This window comes from Heterodontus francisci, chromosome 4, assembly GCF_036365525.1.
Source record: "Heterodontus francisci isolate sHetFra1 chromosome 4, sHetFra1.hap1, whole genome shotgun sequence".
Taxonomy (NCBI): domain Eukaryota; kingdom Metazoa; phylum Chordata; class Chondrichthyes; order Heterodontiformes; family Heterodontidae; genus Heterodontus; species Heterodontus francisci.
This window is the reverse complement of record NC_090374.1, coordinates 55,302,499-55,325,048: the sequence shown is the minus strand read 5'-3', so window position 1 is coordinate 55,325,048 and position 22,550 is coordinate 55,302,499. Positions and strand designations below refer to the sequence as shown.

The window sequence follows — 22,550 nt, the reverse complement described above, 5'->3', positions numbered from 1 at the left end:
AGTTCCTTACAGGCTTTAGTTACTACCTCCTTACTGTCCACTGAGCTCCTCATTTGGTTCCCATCCCCCTGCCACATTAGTTTAAACCCTCCCCAACAGCGTTAGCAAGAGCACCCCCAAGGACATTGGTTCCAGTCCGGCCCAGGTGTAGACCGTCCAATTTGTAATAGTCCCACCTCCCCCAGAACCGGTCCCAATGTCCCAAAAATCTGAACCCCTTCCTCCTGCACCATCTCTCAAGCCATGCATTCATCCTGACTATTCTTTTATTTCTACTCTGACTATCACGTGGCACTGGTAGCAATCCTGAGATTACTACCTCTGAGGTCCTACTTTTTAACTTGGCTCCTAACTCCCTAAATTCTGCTTGTAGGACCTCATCCCGTTTTTTACCTATATCATTGGTGCCTATGTGCACAATGACAACTGGCTGTTCACCCTCCCCCTTTAGAATGTTCTGCAGCCGATCTGAGACATCCCTGACCCGTGCACCTGGGAGGCAACGTACCATTCGGGAGTCTCGTTTTCGACCACAGAACCGCCTATCTACTCCCCTTACAATCGAATCCCCTATGACTATAGCCCTTCCACTCATTTTCCCGCCCTTCTGAACAGCAGAGCCAGCCACGGTGCCATGAACCTGGCTACTGCTGCCTTCCCCTGGTGAGCCATCTCCCTCAACAGTATCCAAAACGGTATACCTGTTTTGGAGGGAGATGACCGCAGGGGACACCTGCGCTGCCTTCCTGCTCTTTCTCTGCCTTTTGGTCACCCATTCCCTTTCTCCCTCAGCAATCCTAATCTGCGGTGTGACCAATTCGCGAAACGTGCTATCCACGACCTCCTCAGCATCGCGGATGCTCCAAAGTGAGTCCATCTGCAGCTCCAGAGCCGTCATGCGGTCTAACAAGAGCTGCAGCTGGACACACTTCCTGCACGTGAAGGAGTCAGGGACATCAGCCATGTCCCTGAGCTCCCACATTGAGCAAGAGGAGCATGTCACGGGTCTGAGATCTCCTGCCATTTTTAATCTTAAGCTTAAACTTAGTTAAATGAAAAAGGAACGAAAAGTTTTTAACCAATCACACGATAAAACAAAAAAGAGAAATCGAAAAAGCCTTACCTTATCTACACACCACCGAGTCCTTTTTTTTTTGGTTAGAGAAGGAGGGCAGGTGGGAGACACTACAGGTGTAGTGTCTCGGGTTCAGAAACGGCCCTAATATATAGGGTTTTACTTACCCAGCAGCCCCCTGGTCTCCGCCGAAAACAAAAAGAAATTAAGTTTACTTTAAACTGACCTTCCCAGCTGCTCACTCGCTCGCCCTCTCTGCTGCCGAAAAAGCTGCTGCAATGAAAGGCAAGTTATTTTAAACGGCCCAAATATATAGGGTTTTACTTACCCAGCAGCCCCCTGGTCTCCGCCGAAAACAAAAAGAAATTAAGTTTACTTTAAACTGACCTTCCCAGCTGCTCACTCGCTCGCACTCTCTGCTCCCGAAAAAGCTGCTGCAATGAAAGGCAAGTTATTTTAAACGGCCCAAATATATAGGGTTTTACTTACCCAGCAGCCCCCTGGTCTTCGCTGAAAACAAAAAGAAATTAAGTTTACTTTAAACTGACCTTCCCAGCTGCTCACTCGCTCGCACTCTCTGCTCTCGATAAAGCTGCTGCAATGAAAGGCAAGTTATTTTAAACGGCCCAAATATATAGGGTTTTACTTACCCGGCAGCCCCCTGGTCTCCGCCGAAAACAAAAAGAAATTAAGTTTACTTTAAACTGACCTTCCCAGCTGCTCACTCGCTCGCACTCTCTGCTCCCGAAAAAGCTGCTGCAATGCTTGGTTTCCATTTTGGTTTAAGCTGAGTTAGCTGATCTGCTTGGGACAGCAGTAGGAGCTCTGTGATTGGTCTCCTCATTCATGGGTGACAGAGTCAAAATTAATTGGGGTACCTACTCCTCATCACTGTCCAATGAGCACTGCTGGAATGTGCATGTGTGGTGAGGAGAAGATCATGCTTGCGCTGCTGTTCTCACATAAGTAGTGAGCATTTGGGTGAAGTCCCAGTAGGCAGCAGATGCTTGTGGAACCACAACCCAGTAAGAGTCAGTCCTTCATGAAAGGAGTGGAAAATGACAGCCCATATGCTTTTGCAGAAATGAAGATTCTTTTCAATCTTCCAGTGGGTTTTAAATCCAGCTAAGGAGCATTTATGAAGAAAGTTACCATTTTTACTGGTTGAACTGAGCTGGAATGAAGGCAGAAGTAAATGATTAAATGGGAATACTTTACATACATTGTGATTTGTTTTGCGTTAAAGGTCTGTCTTCAAGGGCAATTTAAACAGATGGCAAAATGGAGATTGATAAAGACTAAACAGTGGGACAAACCTAGGGGGAGATGAGCAATGAGAGAGAGAACTAAAAGTCAAATGTTGCGAGAATGTAAAGATAACAAATAGAGACAAAAAGAATTAAGAGCAGCTGACATGCGAAGATAAGACATTTTTAAAAATTAATTTGGTTAAGCTGATTGTAATGAGGTTCATCTGTTCTCACAGCTGTGTATGTGGATGGAATGTCATTTGGATTAGATATTCTGTGTGTGTGTATGTAATGTTTAAATTTAAGATGTCAGAATAAAAGGCCCTTCCGTGCATTTTCCGCAGTACATGCTGTGTTCAGCACTGGAGCAAGTGGATTTTTAAAATATTAAGAATCTATTTGTAAGTGGTATAATGTGATTTATTTTACTTTGGAACTACATTATTTTTAATTGAGGATTCTGTTTTTGACTCTGAATAATGTGATCTGATTTATTTTTGACTCATGCTCTCATACTGTTCAGCATACAAAGGGAGCATGAGTCAGTTGGTCTTCAATTGATAGTAAATGCCTGAAATCAACATTGATCATTGAGAAAAGAATGATAGCAGCTTCACAACACTACTTTGAAATATCTCTTCTTCCATTTTGTGCTATATAACTAACTTTCGCTGTATATTCTCACCATGATTATAATCTTAGAATCATTTTTTACTAAACTGCCACCTGGTGGTGCTGGTGAACTTACTGTAAAATAGTGAATGTGATGCAGTCTCAGTGATCCAGGAGGAGAGAAGCTGCCATCTGTGAAAGTTTGACTGTTTCTAACAATGATTGTTTCCTTATATAGTCTTTGCAGAATATTTGATCTAGTTTCTTGCAATGCAAATACTGACAAAGCCCAATCGATAATTTTTCAGAATATGGACTGAAAAGAATGTGGAAAAGCCCAAATGGAACTATCCGAAATATTTTAGGTGGCACAGTTTTTCGAGATCCAATTATTTGCAAAAACATCCCACGACTTGTTCCTGGTTGGGTGAAACCAATCACAATAGGACGACATGCATATGGAGATCAGGCAAGACTGTTTGATAAGGTTTTTTATTGTAAAAAATTGCTTTATCGTTAAGGATCAGTTTAAGTGTTTTCCTTATAGTGAAAGCAATTCAATGTTCTGTCTTTGCATTAGTATAGCCACCCTAGTTTATAGTGCAGAGCAGTTTCTTAAGCAAGAGGGAGAAATAAGGCTGGCGCTTCAGTGCAGTACTGAGGGAGTGCTGCATTGTTGAAGTTGTTCCCTTTTGGATAAAAGGCCCTAGCTGCCTATTCAGGTAGATGTATGGTTGTGGAGAAGAGCAGGGGAGTTCTCCAGTTTCCTGGCCATCATCTATACCCCAAAAGAGAGTAATTTCTAATTCATGTCATTTGCTGTTTGTGGGACCTTACGGTCTGCATATTGGCTGTAATATTTACCTACAGAATAACATTGACTACACTCCAAAAGTAACACATTGGCTTTGAAGAGCTTTGATATGTTCTGAAGATATGAAATATGTTTTATAAATGCAGAGCAAATTGAGAGTTTGAATTCAGTCATAAATCAATCAATCAATCTGGAGATTTACTTACAGAGACCATGAGGCTGTCAGATTGGCTCAGGGGAGATGGTGGCATAGTGGCAATGTCACTGACCAGGAATCCAGAGACCCAGGCTACTGCCCTGGGGATATGGGTTCAGATCCCACCAAGGCAGCTGGTGGAATTTAAAGTCAACCAATTAATAAATTCAATTAATTAATAAAAATCTGGAATTGAAAGTTGTCTCAGTAATGGTGTCATGAAACTATTGCTGATTGTTGTAAAAACCCATCTGCTTCACTAACACCTTTTAAGGAAGGAAATCTGCTGTCCTTACCTGGTCTGGTCTACATGCGACTCCAGACCCACATCAATGTGGTTGACCCTTAACTGCCCTCTGAAATGGCCGAGCAAGCCACTCAGTTATCAAGGGCAGTTAGGGATGGGCGACAAATGCTGGCCTTGCCACTAATACCCACATTCCATGAAAGAATTAAAAAAAACTTGTTCACTAACTCGGGAAGGAAACCTAACCTTGTTAGGAAATCTAACAACACAAAAGCAGAATACTGTGGGTGCTGGAAATCTGAAACAAAAACAGAAAATGCTGGAAATACTCAGCATGTCAGGCAGCATCTGTGGAGAGGGAAACAGAGTTAACGTTTCAGGTCTGTGACTTTTCATCAGAACTGAGAAAAGTTAAAAATGTAATAGATTTTAAGAAAGTGAAAGGGGACGGAGTGGAAAAAGAAGAAAAGGGAAGGTCTTTGATAGGGTGTAAGACTGGAGGAATTAAATGACAAAGGAGTTGGTGGTGCAGGGCCAAAGGGAATGGGACAAGTAAAGAAACAAAAGATGTGTCTAGAGGAGGTGTAAATAGCAATATAATGAATAACTGTCATCTGAAGCAACTCACGTTCTGTATTGAAGAAAACTGAATTCTTTTGCACTTTCTGGAATGTCAACTTGGAACTCTTTTGTAATGTATATTTTACACATTTTTATGAATAAAGTATATTTTTGGGGGAAAAAAAAGCAAAAACAAAGGAAAAACTAGACTAAACCAAAACCTGGAAGGAAAAAGGAAACAAAATGGGGGCAGAGATTACACCATCCTTACCTGGTCTGGCCTACGTCTGAGGGAGACCAGACGTGGAAGCCATAAGTATAACATAGACAATATAAGTGCAATAGTGAATCCAGGAGAAACTTCCTTTACCCACAGAGTGGTTAGAATGTAAAACCTGCTATCACAATGAGTAGTTGAGGTGAATAGTATAGATGAATTTAAGGAGAAGCTTTCTCCCTCACATGAGGGAGAAAGGAATAGAAGAAAGTGTTGCTGGAGTTAGATGAAGAGAGGTAAGAGGAGGCTGATGTGGGACATAAACACCAGCATGGACTAGTTGGGCCAAATGGCCTGTTACTGTGCTGTAAATACTAGGTAAGTTCTTTCTTTATTTCTAATGCTGGCAGCATATTTGTTGGCCACAGCAGATTTCACTTTCACCGTTCGCACTGTTTACAGTGGTGGGAAGGTGAAGCCTGCAGCCACATCACAACAGTCTGCATGTATAAAGCCCCTTTAATGTAGTGAAATGTTCCAAGGTCCTTTACAGAGTTGTAATAAAAAAAATCTCCAAGGCATAGAAAATGATTTTGCAGGGTTGATCAAAAGCTTGGTCAGAGGAATTTTAAGGGTGGTCTTAAAGGAGGAAAGGGAGGTGGAGAGGTGTTTAGGAAAGGAGTGTTAGGGGAAGAGAAAAGGAGTTGCCCGAGAGACCAGACTCATAGGAATAGAATGTTTGGGGATGTTGTAGGACTGGAGGAATCCACAGAGATAGAGGGATGCAACCATGAAGGGATTTATTTTTATTTATTTTTATTTAGAGATACAGCACTGAAACAGGCCCTTCGGCCCACCGAGTCTGTGCCGACCAACAACCCCCCATTTATACTAATCCTACATTAACCCCATATTCTCTACCACATCCCCACCATTCTCCTACCACCTACCTACACTAGGGGCAATTTACAATGGCCAATTTACCTATCAACCTGCAAGTCTTTGGCTGTGGGAGGAAACCAGAGCACCTGGCAGAAACCCAAACAGACACAGGCAAACTCCGCACAGGCAGTACCCAGAACTGAACACAGGTCGCTGGAGCTGCGAGGCTGCGGTGCTAACCACTGTGCCGCCCTACTGTGCCACTGTGCCTTTAGGATGACAATTTTAAATTTGAGGTGTTGGCAGACTAGAAGCCACTGTAAGTGTGCGAAGGCAGTAGTGATAGATGAGGACATTTCATGTGGGAGTGCATATTGGCAGCAGAATTTTGGTGAACTGAAGATTACAGAGGGTTCAGGATGGAAGGCTGGCCGGGAGAGCATTGAAATAGCCATGTTTGAAGGTGAGTAAGCCATGGATGATGGTTTCAGGAGCAGATGGGCTCAGATAGAGGTAGAGATAGGCAGATAAGAGGTACAAATAAATGGTGGTCGTGATGGAAAGGATATGGAATTAGAAGCGTTCAGCCAAAAATGTTGGCTTTGGAAAGGTCATGAGCAGAAGTGGAATGTTTTTCACTATAAGCAGAAAATTAGAAGATGTTCCAACGTGAGATAATATTGATATCGCTAGCATTGTTTAATTTAACACCATGCGCTATTTCAAACAAGTTTGAGTAAAGGGATCTTTTTATCTACAAAGAACAATGGGTTTTATAATAAAAATGAACCTATTTTATTCTCATTTAAAAACATACTTCAGAAGGTGAAATACGGGTCCTGTATTTCCACATTACTCTGGGATTTTCTCTTCTGTTACGATCCTGTTTGGGACCGTTAACTTTTAAAAAGAGAAAGTCAAATTTCCAGTTATTACTAAAGAATTATGCCACAAGATTTCATGTTTTAAACAAAAACATTACTGTGCAAGAGTTAAACAAAGCAAAACACTACTAACTTAATATTACAATTTTGAAACACATACTTTAAACTTAAAATCTTAACAGCACACTCCTGTTTAACTTTTAATTCCACCTCAAGAGTTCCCCTTTACATTACAGGTTCTTGGCGGTTTGTTCACTTTTCCTGGGACAGCTCTTAGGATTCTCTTTAATTTTCCTTAATCTCTCAGCTGTCTTCTGAGGTTTGAGATCTCCCGGGGATTCTCCATCTAGGTAAATCTTCCAGTTCTGTTCCAATACCTCCCGAATCTGGACTTCCCAGCTTGAGCACGGGCCTTACTCAAAACAGAAACTCTTCACGGCCTCTTTGCTCTTGAGCCCAGCTGCTTTCAAAGCCAACAGCTTTCTCTGTGACGAGCAGCCTGTCTGAAGCCAATAGCTTTCCAAAAGCCAACTGCTTGTCTGTCAGCAAGTACACAGAACAAAGCACCAACAGGCACCCCCACTGCATCATCTATCTCCATAGCAATTTGGTACAAAGGGATATCCCAGATAGCAATTTAAGCTAATTACCTCCAACTCCCAAAACATCTCTTTTAAAATCTGACACCTACATGCGTAATTGATATTGCTAATAATGACAGAGCAATCTCTTCTAGACTTTCTGGTTTCAACAAGGCCACCTACTGTTTATGGCTCTCACCTCTCTAACTCTGTCTCGTTAAGCACTCATGGAGGGATCTTTGAACTTTAAATCTTGGTCTGCTACCTTTTGAAATTCTTACAGCTGCACATTTAATTTCCTAAAACTAAAAAGTGACCTCTAAAATTAGTACAAACCATGAACCCAGGTGATCGTAACATTTCAGAAAAAAAAACTAGTCAATCAGTAGTTTATAAGCAACTCCAGGTAGTAGCAGAGAACTGTACCAATTAGATACAGCAACAATGAATAACTGATGAAACCAAGGACTTGTGAATGCTATTAAATAGTAGGAAAATTAAATTAACCTGATTTAGGGAGAACAGGTACAGTAGACATGGGAGTCAAGTTTAGAACATTAAAGTGATATAAAAACAAAAAATGCTGGAAATACTCAGCAGGTCTGGCAGCATCTGTGGAGAGAGAAGCAGAGTTAATGTTTCAGGTCATTTCCAGCATTTGCAGTATTTTGCTTTTACATTAAAGTGATAGGTCTTTTTAAACTTTGAGTGTGTTTTTCATGTGAATCTCTAATGTGTAACAACTACTTGCATTCCAGTATCGAGCCATAGATTTTGTCATGGATCAACCAGGTAATTTTAAACTTGTCTTCGTACCCAACGATGGGAGTAAATCCCTGGAATGGAATGTGTTTGACTTCCCAGGCGGAGGGGTAGGAATGGGAATGTTCAATACAGATGAGGTAAGGTAATCCTAGTTTTAAATTTAGTTCTGCTTCAGTTTATATATCCTCCCTGGCTCTAACAGTAACATTTCGTAGAGTATTTATTAATATTTGTTAATATTCATTATTTGTTAATATTTATTCATATTTGTGAACATCCTATTATAAAGGATGAAATAACTGGACACTTGGAAAATAATGATATGAATGGGCAGAGTCAACATGGATTTGTGAAAGGGAAATCATGTTTGACAAACCTGTTGGAGTTTTTTGAGGATGTTACTTGCAGCATAGATAAAGGAGAACCAGTGGATGTGGTGTATTTGGATTTTCAGAAGGCTTTTGATAAGGTCCCATAGAGGAGGATAGTAGACGACATTAGAGCCAATGGGATTGGGGGTAATATACTGCAATGGATTGAAAATTGGTTAACAGACAGAAAGCAGAGAGTAGGAATAACTGGGTCATTCTCAGAATGGCAGGCTGTTACTAGTGGGGTACCGCAAAGATCAGTGCTGGGGCCACAGCTGTTCACAATCTATATAAATGATTTGGATGTGGGGACCAATTGTAATATTTCCAAATTTGCTGATGACACAAAACTAGGAGGGAATGTAAGTTGTGAGGAGGATGCAAGGAGGCTTCAAGGGGATTTAGACAGACTAAGTGAATGGGCAAGAACATGGTAGATGGAATATAATGTGAAGTGATCTACTTTGATAGGCAAAACAGAAAGGCAGAGTATTTCTTAAATGGTGAGAGGGTGGGAAGTGTTGATGTCTAAAGGGACCTGGGTGTCTTTGTTCATGAGTCACTAAAATCTAGTATGCAGGTGCAGCAAGCAATTAGGAAGGCAAATGGTATGTTGGCCTTCATTGCAAGGGGATGAGAGTACAGGAGTAAAGATGTCTTGCCGCAATTGTATAGAGCCTTGATGAGACTGCACCTGGAGTATTGTGTACAGTTTTGGTCTCTTTATCTCAGGAAGCATATACTTGTCATAGAGGGAGTGCAACAGAGGTTCACCAGACTGATTCCTGGGATGGTGGGATTGTCTTATGAGGAGAGATTGAGGAAACTGGGTCTGTATTCTCTAGAGTTTCGAAGAATGAGAGGGATCTCATTGAAAGTTACAAACTTCTTACAGGGCGTGACCGTGTAGATGTGGATAGGATGCTTCCCTGGCTGGTGAGTCTAGAACCAGGGGACACAGTCTCAGAATAAAGGGTAGGCCATTTAGGACTGAGATGAGGAGGAATTTCTTTACTCAGTGGGTGGTGAATCTGTGGAATTCTCTACCCCAGGGGCTGTGGAAGCTCAATCATTGAGTATATTCAAGACAGAAATTGATAGATTTCTGGATACCAATGACATCAAGGGGATGTGGAGATAGTGGGGAAAAATGGCGTAGAGGTTGATGATCAGCCATGATCAGTTTGAATGGTGGCGCAAGCTTGATGGGCCTACTCCTGCGCCTATTTCCTATGATCCTATGAACATTTACCAAACCTGCACACTAATTTCATTTCATATCTTACCATTCATGTTCAAAGTGTTCCTCTTTGGTTTGTGTTACTTGTACTGTACAATTTAGTATATTTTTTCTCTCTAATTCTGAACTAGGATACATTTTTGCTCATCACCATGTTGTCAGCATTGGGAGTGGTACTTATCCTTGTTTTCACAGTTAAATATTGAAGAAGGAGCTTTTTTAAAGTACCACTGTGCTTTAATTTCGACTGTTGCCAGTAAAATCAACAATATGCACATAAAATAGGTATTAAGTTATATATATTTTTGATTTTACAGAAATGCAAGACTAGTTGGTACGATAGGTTATCCCACATTCTCCCCTTACCTCTGGGTCTTGGGCTGATATACAATCCAATCAAATGGAAAGAAATTTTTATCCCTCAAACTGGACAGTTTCCATGTGGAATGGGATCTAGACAGTCTCAACTCAGTTCCTAATAGGTACAAACCCACTGCACAGTTTTGTGCATGTTACTCCAGAAGGTTGGCTGGTGTGGAAAATAAGCCTGTTCACATCAGTGTAGTAATGGGTGCTTCTCGACAAAAAAAAGAAAGAAGGTACCAGCCCTTCGTTTTGCAAGCTGGAACGTCAGAACTATGTATCCTGGCCTGTCAGAAGACCTTGCATAAACCAACAACTCTCGGAAGACTGCCATCATTAACAATGAGCTCAGTAGACTCAATGCGGACATTGCAGCACTTCAGCAGACAAGCCTCCCTGCGAGCGGATCTCTAAGAGAGCAAGACTACACCTTCCTCTGGCAGGGTAGGGGTCCTGAAGAACCAAAACAGCATGGAGTGGGCTTCGCCATCAGAAACTCTTTGCTCAGCATGATAGAGCCACCTTCAAATGGCTTAGAACGCATACTGTCCATCTGACTGCTCACCACCTCTGGTCCAGTACACAGTGGCGCAGTGGTTAGCACCGCAGCCTCACAGCTCCAATGACCCGGGTTCAATTCTGGGTACTGCGTGTGTGGAGTTTGCAAGTTCTCCCTGTGTCTGCGTGGGTTTTCTCCGGGTGCTTCGGTTTCCTCCCACAAGCCAAAAGACTTGCAGGTTGGTAGGTAAATTGGCCATTGTAAATTTCCCCTAGTATAGGTAGGTGGTAGGGAAATATAGGGACAGGTGGGAATGTGGTAGGAATATGGGATTAGTGTAGGATTAGTATAAATGGGTGGTTGTTGGTCGGCACAGACTCAGTGGGCCGAAGGGCCTGTTTCAGTGCTGTATCTCTAAACTAAACTAAACTAAAGTACACCTACTCAGCATCCATGATCCAACACTCTGCTCCCCACCTGAAATTAAAGACCAGTTCTACGAGGAACTCCATAATATCATTAGTAGCATCCCCAATACCGAACATTTGTTCCTGCTGGGGGACTTTAATGCCGGGTTGGGGCCGACCATGACTCATGGCCCTCCTGCCTTGGGCGCTACGGCATTGGAAGGATGAATGAGAATGGACAGAGACTGCTGGAGTTGTGTACCTATCACAGCATCACCAACTCGTTCTTTCATACTAAACCCTGTCACCAGGTTTCATGGAGGCACCCAAGATCACGTTGTTGGCACCAGCTGGACCTCATCGTCACAAGGCGAGCCTCTATAAACAGTGTCCAAATCACACGCAGCTTCTACAGTGCGGACTGCGACACCAACCACTCCCTGGTGTGCAGCAAAGTTAGACTCAAACCACTCCAAGCAGAAGGGCCACCTGCGCATCAACGCTAACGGAATTTCATATCCACAACTGTTTAGTTTAGAGATACAGCACTGAAACAGGCCCTTCGGCCCACCGAGTCTGTGCCGACCATCAACCACCCATTTATACTAATCCTACACTAATCCCATATTCCTATCACATCCCCACCTGTCCCTATATATTTCCCTACCACCTACCTATACTAGGGGCAATTTATAATGGCCAATTAACCTATCAACCTGCAAGTCTTTGGCATGTGGGAGGAAACCGGAGCACCCGGAGGAAACCCACGCAGACACAGGGAGAACTTGCAAACTCAGCACAGGCAGTACCCAGAATTGAACCCGGGTCCCTGGAGCTGTGAGGCTGCGGTGCTAACCACTGCGCCACTGTGCCGCCCCATAAGCTGTTACATAAGTTTCTAAATTCACTTGAAAAAACCCTTCAAAACACTCCTGCAGTGGATGCAGAGACGAAGTGGGCCCACATCAGAGATGCCATCTATGACTCAGCAATTACCACCTTTGGCAAACGTGAGAAACAGAATGTAGACTGGTTTCAATCTCACTTTGAAGAGCTGGAACCTGTCATAGCCGCTAAAGTGCACTGCACTGTTGAACTACAAGAAAGCCCCCAGTGAGTTAATATCCGTAGCACTTAAAGTAGCCAGAAGCGCTGCACAAAGAACAGCCAGGCGCTGTGCAAATGACTACTGGCAATACGTATGCAGTCGTATTCAGCTGGCCTCCGACACCGGAAACATCAGAGGAATGTATGGTGACATCAAGAGAGCTTTTGGGCCAACTGTCAAGAAGATTGCCCCCCTCAAGTCTAAATCAGGGGACACGATCACTGACCAATGCAAGCAAATGGACCGCTGGGTGGAGCACTACCTAGAACTGTACTGCAGGGAAAATGTTGTCACTGAGACCGCCCTCAATGCAGCCCAGTCTCTGCCAGTCATGGATGAGCTGGACGAACAACCAACAAAATCAGAACTCAGTGATACCATTGATTCTCTAGCCAGTGGAAAAGCCCCTGGAAAGGACGGCATTACCCCTGAAATAATCAAGAGTGCCAAGCCTGCTATGCTCTCAGCACTCCATGAACTGCTTTGCCTGTGCTGGGATGAGAGAGCAGTACCACAGGACTTGCGCGATGCCAATATCATCACCCTCTATAAGAACAAGGGTGACTGTGGTGACTGCAGCAACTACCGTGGAATCTCCCTGCTCAGCATAGTGGGGAAAGTTTCGCTCGAATCGTTTTAAACAGGCTCCAGAAGCTGGCTGAGCATGTCTACCCTGAGGCACAGTGTGGCTTTCGAGCAGAGAGATCCACCATTGACATGCTGTTCTCCCTTTGCCAGCTACAGGAGAAATGCCGCGAACAACAGATGTCCCTCTACGTTGCTTTCATAGATCTCACCAAAGCCTTTGACCTCGTCAGCAGACGTGGTCTCTTCAGACTACTAGCAAAGATTGGATAAAAACAAAATACTGCAGATGCTGGAAGTCCGAAGAAGGGTCACTGACCCGAAACGTTAACTCTGCTTCTCTTTTCACAGATGCTGCCAGACCTGCTGAGTGGTTCCAGCATTTCTTGTTTTTATTATAGCAAAGATCGGATGTCCACCAAAGCTTCTAAGTATCATCACCTCATTCCATGACAATATGAAAGACACAATTCAGCATAGCGGTGCCTTATCAGACCCCTTTCCTATCCTGAGTGACGTGAAACAGGGCTGTGTTCTCGCACCGACACTGTTTGGGATCTTCTTCTCACTGCTGCTCTCACATGCATTTAAGTCTTCAGAAGAAGGAATTTTCCTTCAAGCAAGATCAGATGGCAGGTTGTTCAACCTTGCCCGTCTTAGAGCGAAGACTAAAGTACGGAAGGTCCTCATCAGTGAGCTCCTCTTTGCTGACGATGCTGCATTAACATCTCACACTGAAGAGTGTCTGCAGAGACTCATCGACAGGATTGCAGCTGCCTGCAACGAATTTGGCCTAACCATCTGCCTCAAGAAAGCGAACATCATGGGACAGGACGTCAGAAATGCTCCATCCATCAATATCGGCGACCAGGCTCTGGATGTGGTTCAAGAGTTCACCTACCTAGGCTCAACTATCACCAGTAACCTGTCTCTTGATGCAGAAATCAACAAGCGCATGGGAAAGGCGTCCGCTGCTATGTCCAGACTGGCCAAGAGGGTGTGGAAAAATGGCACACTGACACAGAACACAAAAGTCTGAGTGTTTCAAGTCTGTGTCCTCAGTACCTTGCTGTACGGCAGTGAGACCTGGACAACGTATATCAGCCAAGAGCGACGTCTCAACTCGTTCCATCTTCGCTGCCTCCGGAGAATCCTTGACATCAGGTGGCAGGACCATATCTCCAACGCAGAAGTCCTCGAGGCGGCCAACATCCCCAGCTTATACACACTACTGAGCCAGCGGTGCTTGAGATGGCTTGGCCATGTGAGCCGCATGGAAGATGGCAGGATCCCCAAGGACATATTATACAACGAGCTCGGCACTGGTATCAGACCCACCGGCCGTCCATGTCTCCGCTTTAAAGACATCTGCAAACACAACATGAAGTCCTGTGACATTGACCACAAGTCGTGGGAGTCAGTTGCCAGCGATCGCCAGAGCTGGCGGACAGCCGTAAAGGCGGGGCTAAAGTGTGGCGAGTCGAAGAGACTTAGCAGTTGGCAGGAAAAAAGACGGAAGCACAAGGAAAGAGCCAACTGTGTAACAGCCCTGACAACCAATTTTATCTGCAGCGCCTGTGGAAGATTCTGTCACTCTAGAATTGGCCTTTATAGCCACTCCAGGCACTGCTCCACAAACCACTGACCCCCTCCAGGCGCTTACCCATTGTCTCTCGAGACAAGGAGGCCAAAGAATAAGAAGAAGAATAATGGGTCCTTCTCGAAGGCAAGCAAAAGACCTGTCAAAGGACAGTAGAGGGAACAAAAACAAGAAATGCTGGAATCACTCAGCAGGTCCGGCAGCATCCGTGGAAAGAGAAGCAGAGTCAACGTTTCGGGTCAGTGACCCTTCCTCGGAACTGGTCACTGACCCGAAACGTTGACTCTGCTTCTCTTTCCACGGATGCTGCCGGACCTGCTGAGTGATTCCAGCATTTCTTGTTTCTGTTTCAGATTTCCAGCGTCCGCAGTATTTTGCTTTTATGAGAGTAGAGGGAAGTTTACTTTGTACCTAGATTATGGAATATGTGACACAGGAATACCTGGTGCTGACATGGGATGCCGCAGTTTAACTGCATTGATATCCCCATTTAGATGAGCACAAAAACTCATCTAAGTAGGAAGTATGTGTCCTTTCTAGTTTTTGAATGTGCACAGACTGAGGAAACTGGACTGGCTGAAACTGGCATTGACTCCTAGATAACACGTAATACACTGAACATTGCAACACAATCACTGTCATGCAACTTCGACTGGCAAGTAGGAAGGGGCAAAACAGTTGGGTTAAAAGTACAGTTGCACAATTACTCCTTAATTTACTAGTGGACCATATACTACACTTCAGTTAGATTTTTAATGGCATTTGACTTCTTCATTCATTACTTAGAGATAGCTAAAAAATCAAGAGCTGAATTTTGTTTTTGTGGCGGGGGTCCCGATGATGGTCCCGAAGCCGGGGGTGACCCTGCTTTGGCGGTCTGCGGGACCCAGGGCCGCAGCTTGTCAGTGGCAGTCAACTAATTGGCTGCTGCCTGGGTGGCTGTCCCTATTACGGATGGCCACCTGACCCAGGAGCTGCCGGCCAGACAGAGGGCCAGAAGCTCAGCAGTCCCAACAGCACCAGTGGGAGCGGTGGCCACTGCTGGGACTACTCCTGGAAGAAGAGGATGCCATGGAAGTTGGCACCCTCACAACCAGCTAAGTGGGGTCTGGGGGCACCGGGACCAGCCAGGCAGGCCCCAGTGAGGGTAGGCGGCAGCATTGCCGCCAGGTGACTCTCCATGGGCCAAAGAGTGCCCAAATAGGAGGCCCCCGCTCCACGAGCCCGCTGGGAGACTGGCAAGGTTTAGCTGGCAGTTTTCCCACGTGGCGGAGGGTCCTCTCGCTGTTGGTAAAATGCCAGCAGTGGTGGGAAGAGGCCCTTTATTGGTACTGTGAGTGATTTAATTGGCCTCTGGGCAGGAGGGCTGTCTGCCACCTTCCCTAGCACTGGCAAGATGACATGGCAGCAGGAAGACAACAGGCAGTTCATCCCTCACTTTCCCTCAGCACTTCCCATGCCCTCACCCAACATCCCAGCATGTCCCCAGAGGGCAGGTAAAATCCAGCCCCAATTAACAGTTTGAAGTCCATGGGAGTCCATGGGAGCCTTGGGCCAATATTACTAACCTTGTATATTTTTCAGAAGATTTTAACAATCTCACACTGTGAATAGTCTTTGACCTTTTTTATATACCTAGTCTATTACAGGATTTGCACACAGCTGCTTCCAGTATGCCCTAACTAAGAAATGGCCCCTTTATATGAGTACCAAAAACACCATTATGAAGGCTTATGACGGACGGTTTAAGGACATATTCCAGGATATTTTTGAGCTGTAAGTTTTTCTCTTTAATCCTGATGAAATAAATCTCATCCTGCAATCTAGCTAATTAAATGCAAGTTGTTTGGATGCAGATTATTGGATTGTGGTTGGTATGATGCTGGTTGTTATTAGGTGATGGTCATGGTTCGCTGTTACTTTTGTTTAGTCTAATCTTCATATACTTTACTTTTACCCCACCCTTCTTTACCAAATGATAATATGGGGAATAAGGTGTTGCATTGACCTCCACACCACATATAATGTAGCTTTCTAGATTTCCATTAATTTGTACAGACTCCCTAGAGAGAAAGCAGCTTTCCTTTCGTTTAAGGCTCTGATTTAAAAATTAATAATTTCAGAATCCGTCATGGTAACCTGCGGTATTTTAAAGGGAGCAATCCACTCTACTGTATTTACAAGTGTACATCTGCTCAGTTACTACTCTAATGGTTAGAGACATGAAAAGCAACAAGAACTAGCACAAAGCAATATATTTACTCATTTCCAAAAAAGATGGAAATGGAAGTAGTCAACTGGTCGTGTCGATGTCAGACAAGTTCCTTGGGAATAAGCTTTGTTCGGTTGATCTGATAAATCAACATTGTATTTAAAATATCATAATATCTGTTGTCTATTTATAATTTAAGAATAAATGGCATACCTTGTATCATTTGCAATTTATTGATGATTTGTCTTTTTTCATTCTGATATTTTGCCTTGTGCCAGTTCACGTATTCATATCACAAGACTATAAAGATGAGGAAAGCTATTCACTCTATCTTGATTAATCTATCCAGAAAGATCTTAAAGTCTCCTTTCCCCCACTGTAGCATCCAATTGTTTATTACTTAATTGCAGGAATTTTACCTCCATTTGTGGGCGGCACAGTGGCGCAGCGGTTAGCACCGCAGCCTCACAGCTCCAGGGACCCTGGTTCGATTCCGGGTACTCCCTGTGTCTGCGTGGGTTTTCTCCGGGTGCTCCGGTTTCCTCCCACAAGCCAAAAGACTTGCAGGTTGATAGGTAAATTGGCCATTATAAATTATCACTAGTATAGGTAGGTGGTAGGGAATGTAGGGACAGGTGGGGATGTTTGGTAGGAATATGGGATTAGTGTAGGATTAGTATAAATGGGTGGTTGATGTTCGGCACAGACTCGGTGGGCCGAAGGGCCTGTTTCAGTGCTGTATCTCTAATCTAATCTAATCTAGTCTATCTCAAGTTCTGTTTCACGTGTTGATTGCTGTGTGTGTAAATTAAAATTTCCTGGTATCAGGCCTAAAATTACCTTTTACTAGTTTGAACCTGGTTCCCTTTGTTCTACACCCATAGTTTAATTTAAATAATAACCAGTTTATTTTCTTCATTTCATTAAATATTGTCCATTCCGCTGTACAGTCATCTCTGATCCCTCCTTTTCAGGTTGAAATGCCCATATTTCTCTAGTCTTTCCTCATAGCGCAAACCTTTGACTCTAGGACTTATGGCTCTTCCCTGCATTGCTTCATGTACTTGAATGCCTCCATTGTATCTTAGATGTCTAAATATTAAAATAATAAAAGCAATTTAAATACAGTGGTCAGTACAAGTGCACTGCATTTCTTTAAGAAGGGACTTGTCAAGCTCCTGAGAGACAAGAACATTGGGACATAATGAGAACAGGGTGGGTTTGTTAGGTTCACTTACTGATGTTATCATACAGCCCCATAGTCACCTATTTGATTGCATTAGAGAGTAGGGGAGGAATTTCCCAGAGCTTTACCTCCAGTTGTTCCTGTGTTTTTTCCTCTCCCACAGGAGTTAGCATTACTAATTCTTGGGGACTATGGTGCTTGTCTTCTAGGCACAGTTAGCATTGATCAATCAAAGGACCTTTTCTGTGTTGTTTTGCATGTAAATAAAATATCGTTGAAGAATCTGTGGCAATGTTTAGCATTGTTGCTCTGAGAAAGGATCTGTAGTGGTGATGGTTTCCTTATATACTGTATTTACAGTCTAAACAATGTTATCCCTTCTATTTGTAGCTAATATTGTAATATAGCTGTAAGCATGCTGTTAAAATGTCAGTTCGCCGATTGTAGGGTTGACATATGTCTGATTTTGGCTTGAAAGATGTAGCTTTACTGAAAGCTGTTCACAAATTTCTAAAATCTAATTTGGAAACCAAAAAACTGGTTAAGAACGTAGACAAAAAGCAATGGACAAGAAAAGGCCACTCAGCCCATCACTGTTGTCTCTCTAGTATTTCAACTCACCCAGCCTGGCATCCAACTGCATCATTACCTCCCCTATCATCTTCCTTGTCAACTGTGTATTTAGTCTTTGAACTTAGGAACCAGCCACATGGTCTTTAGTTTTGTACATTTCTACATACCTTACCTGCTAGATCTTTCCATTGGGTAATCATCTTTTGAGCAAGATTTCTTTTTAAAATGTAATTTTTTACTAACTTATTTTTATATCATCTTGTTCTACTGGCTGACCATCCTGCAAATAATATTCAAGGTTCATTTTATCTATGCCGTTTAATAATTTTATTATACCTCAGTGAGATTATTCCTTAACTATGTTCTCTCTAGATGTAGAGTTTAAACTTCATTCATTTTTTTGTAGCTCAACCCCTTTACTCTTTGGATCATTCTTATTGCTCATCTGTTTCACCTCATAATGCATAAATGTGCTTTTGTAGTGTACTGAGCAGAATTAGAGACAGTATTCCAAGTGGGCTCCGACCATTATAAAGCCTCAGCATTATCTCTAGATTTATCCTGCACTGCTCTTGGAATGTCCCAACATTCTATTTACTTTGTTATTTGCTTCAAAGGATTTTTTTCCTTTCTTGTTTACTTCTATATTCTTTGATGTAGAGGCAGTGATAATCAAGGTTTGCAGGCACAGATAGACACCAGGGAATATGATGTTGTCGTGATAACAGAGACCTGGTTCAAAAAAGGGCAGCACAGGGTACTAAATATTCCTGGATACGGAGTGTTCGGGAAAGATAGGGAAGTTAAGAAAGGATGAAGGGTGGCAGTATTGTTTAAGGAGGTTAATAAAGTGTTGGAGAGAGAGGATGTCTGGGAGGGGTCAAGGATAGAATCTATTTGGTTAGAGCTAAGAAACAATAAAGGTACCATTACACTATTGGGTGTATTCTATAGGCCTCCAGCTTGTGGGAATGATATAGAGGAACAAATTTGCAAGGATATTACACAGGTGCAAAAACTGTAGAGCAGTTATAATGGGGAACTTTAATTATCCTAATAAAGACTGGGATAGTGTAAAGGCTAGTGAGGGGGAAGAGTTTCTGAAGTGTGTTCAGAAAAATTTTCTAGATCAATCTGTTTCCTACTCAACAAGGATCTTGTTCTGGGAAGTGAGGTGGGTCAAGTGGAACTAGGGGAACACTTAAGGGGCAGTGATCATATAATCAAAAGGCTTAGGTTAGCTATGGAAAAGAGCAAGGAACAATCCAGAGTAAAAATAAATAATTGGGGGAAGGCCAGTTTCTAAGCGGGACGGTAGCATAGTGGTAATCTTACTGGACTAGTAAACCAGAGGCCCTGACTACTGCTCTGGAGATATGAATTCAAATCCCGGCACAGCAGCTGGGGAAATTTAAATTCAGTTAAGAAATCTGGAACAAAATGCTAGTCTCGTTAATAACGATCATGAAACCACAAGATTGTTTTCAAAATCCATCTGGTTCACTAATGTCCTTCAGGGAAAGAAATCCATTCTGACCTACCTGTGACTCCAGATCCACAGCAATACGGTTGATTCTTAACTGCGGTCTGAAATGATTACAATAAAAAGCACGGTGTGTGTACCCACCCCATATAGACTGCAGCAGTTCAAGAAGGCGGTTCATCACCACTTTCTCAAGGGCAATTAGGGATGGGCAATAAATGCTGACCTTGCCAGTGACACTGACGTCCCAAGAATGATTTTTTTTTTTAAATCATTGTGGTGAGAAAGGGTCTGGCCCAGGTATATTGGAATCAAAGATTGGTAGGCAAAACTGCAACGAAACAATGGGCTGTCTTTGAAGAGGAAATGGTTCAGCATAGTCATGGTACATTCCCACGAGGGGGAAAGGTAGGAGAAACAAAACCAGAGCTCCCTGGATGGTGAAGGAGATAGAGAGTAAGATGAAACAGATAAAGGGTGCATATGACAGATGTCAGATTGATAATGCAAGTGAGAACCAGACTGAATCTAGGAAGATCAAAGGGAAAGTGAAAAAACTTATGAGAAGCAGAGAGAGTATGAGAAGAGACCCGCAGCTAACATAAAAGGGAATCCAAAAGTCTTTTATAGGCATATAAATCGTAAAAGGAGGGGGGTGGGGCCCATTCGGGACCAAAAAAGGGATCCACGCATGGAAGCAGAGAACACTGCTGAGGTACTAAGTACTCAGAATAAGAGGTAGGCCATTTAAGACTGAGCTGAGGAGAAATGTTTTCACTCAGTGGGTGGTGAATCTGTGGAATTCTCTACCCCCGAGGGCTGTGGAGGCTCAGTCATTGAGTATATTCAAGACAGAGATCGATAGATTTCTAGACATTAAAATATATCAAGGGATGTGGGTATAGTGTGGGAAAATGGCGTTGAGGTAGAAGATCAGCCATGATCTAGTTGAATGGCGGAGCAGGTTCGAGCGATTGAATGGCCTACTCCTGCTCCTATTTCCTATGTTCCTACTTTGCATCTGTCTTTACCAAGGTAAAAGATGCTGCCAAAGTCATAGCAAAAGAGGAGGTAGTTAAAACATTGCATGGGCAAATATTGATAAAGAGGAGGTATCAAAAGGTTGGCTGTACTTGAAGTTGATAAGTCAGCAGGACCAGATGAGGTGCATCTGTGGATACTGAAGGAACATAAGAATATAAAAAATAGAAGCTGGAGTAGACCATTTGGCCCCTTGAGCCTTTTCCACCATTCAGTATGATCATGGCTGATCCTTGGCTTCAACTCCACTTTCCTGCCTGTTCCCCATATCCTTGATTCCCTGAGAGACCAAAAATCAGTCTACCTCAACCTTAACTATACTCAACAGTGGAGCATCCACAACCCTGTGGGGTAGAGAATTCTAAAGATTCACAACCCACTGAGTGAAGAATTTTTTTTTGAAGTTCTTTTGTGGGATGTGGGTGTCACTGAGTGGGCCAGCATTTATTGCCCATCCCTAATTGCCCTTGAACTGAGTGGCTTGCTAGGCCAATTCAGAGGGCATTTTAAGAGTCAACCACATTGCTGTGGGTTTGGAGTCACAAGTAGGCCAGACCAGGTAAGGATGGCAGATTTCCTTCCTTAAAAGACATTAGATTCTTTCTTAATTTCTTCTCATCTCAGTCCTAAATGATCAGCCCCTTATTCTGAGACTGTGCCTCTGTGTTCTAGATTACCCAGCCAGGGAAACAACCTCTCAGTGTCTACCCTGTTAAGACAGAATCTTGTATGTTTCAATGAGATTACCTCTCATTCTTCTAAACACCAGAGAGTATAGGCCCAATTTGCTCAGCCTCTCATCATAGGACAACCCTCTCATCCCAAGAACTAATCTAATGAGCCTTTGCTGTACCGCCTCCAATGCAAGTATATCCTTCTTTAAATATGAAGACCAAAACTGCGCACAGTACTTCAGGTATGGTCTCACCAAAGCCCTATACAATTGTAGCAAGACTACCTTATTCTTGCACTCCAATCCCCTTGCAACATGCCATTTCCCTTTCTAATTGCATGCTGTACATGCATGATAACTTTGTGTTCGTAGTATGAGAACATCCAAGTCCCTCTGAACATCAGCATTTAGAAGTTTCAGGCCTTTTAAAAAATATTCTACTTTTGTATTCTTACTACTAAAGTGAATAACCTCACACTTTCCCACACTATCCTCCATCTGCTACCATTAAGTACCAACTCACTTAATCTGTCTATATCTCTTTGCAGCCTCTTTGTGTCCTCCTCACAGTTCACATTCCCACCTTGGTTTGTATCATCAGAAAGCGTAGATACATTACTCTTTGTCTCTTTGTCTAAGTCATTAATATAGATTGTAAATTGTTGACGTGCCAGAACTGATCCTTGTGGCACTCCACTAGTTACAGCCTGTCAACTTGAAAATGCCCCGTTTATCCCTACTCTCTGCTTCCAGTCCTCCATCCATGCTAATATATTACCCAAACTCCATGAGCCCTTATCTCGTGTACTAACCTTTTCTGTGGCATCTTATTGAATGCCTTTTGGAAATCCAAGTATACTACATCTACTGGTTTCCCTTTATCTACACTACTAGTTACATCCTCAAAAAACTCTAATAAATTTGTCAAACACAATTTCCCTTTCGTTAAACCATGTTGACTTTATTTGATCACACTATGATTTTCTAAGTGCATTGGTGAGAAATAAGGGTGGAAATTGCAGAAGCTTTGGAAATAATCGATTTAAGTCTCCTTAGATACAGGCATGGTGCCAGAGGACTGGAGAATTGCAAATGTGACACCCTTGTTAACATACGAACGTATGA

General features: G+C 43.0%; 1 protein-coding gene across 1 annotated transcript in view; it reads left to right on the top strand.

The window, feature by feature from the left end:
- The window catches only part of LOC137369039 (isocitrate dehydrogenase [NADP], mitochondrial-like), a 115,938-nt gene that overhangs the window by 38,213 nt on the left and 55,175 nt on the right, over positions 1-22,550 (top strand). The window contains exons 4-6 of the mRNA XM_068029562.1: positions 3,246-3,406; positions 8,078-8,221; positions 15,897-16,033. Of these exons, the coding sequence (XP_067885663.1) occupies positions 3,246-3,406; positions 8,078-8,221; positions 15,897-16,033 (442 nt within the window). The remainder of the gene's footprint in view (positions 1-3,245; positions 3,407-8,077; positions 8,222-15,896; positions 16,034-22,550) is intronic.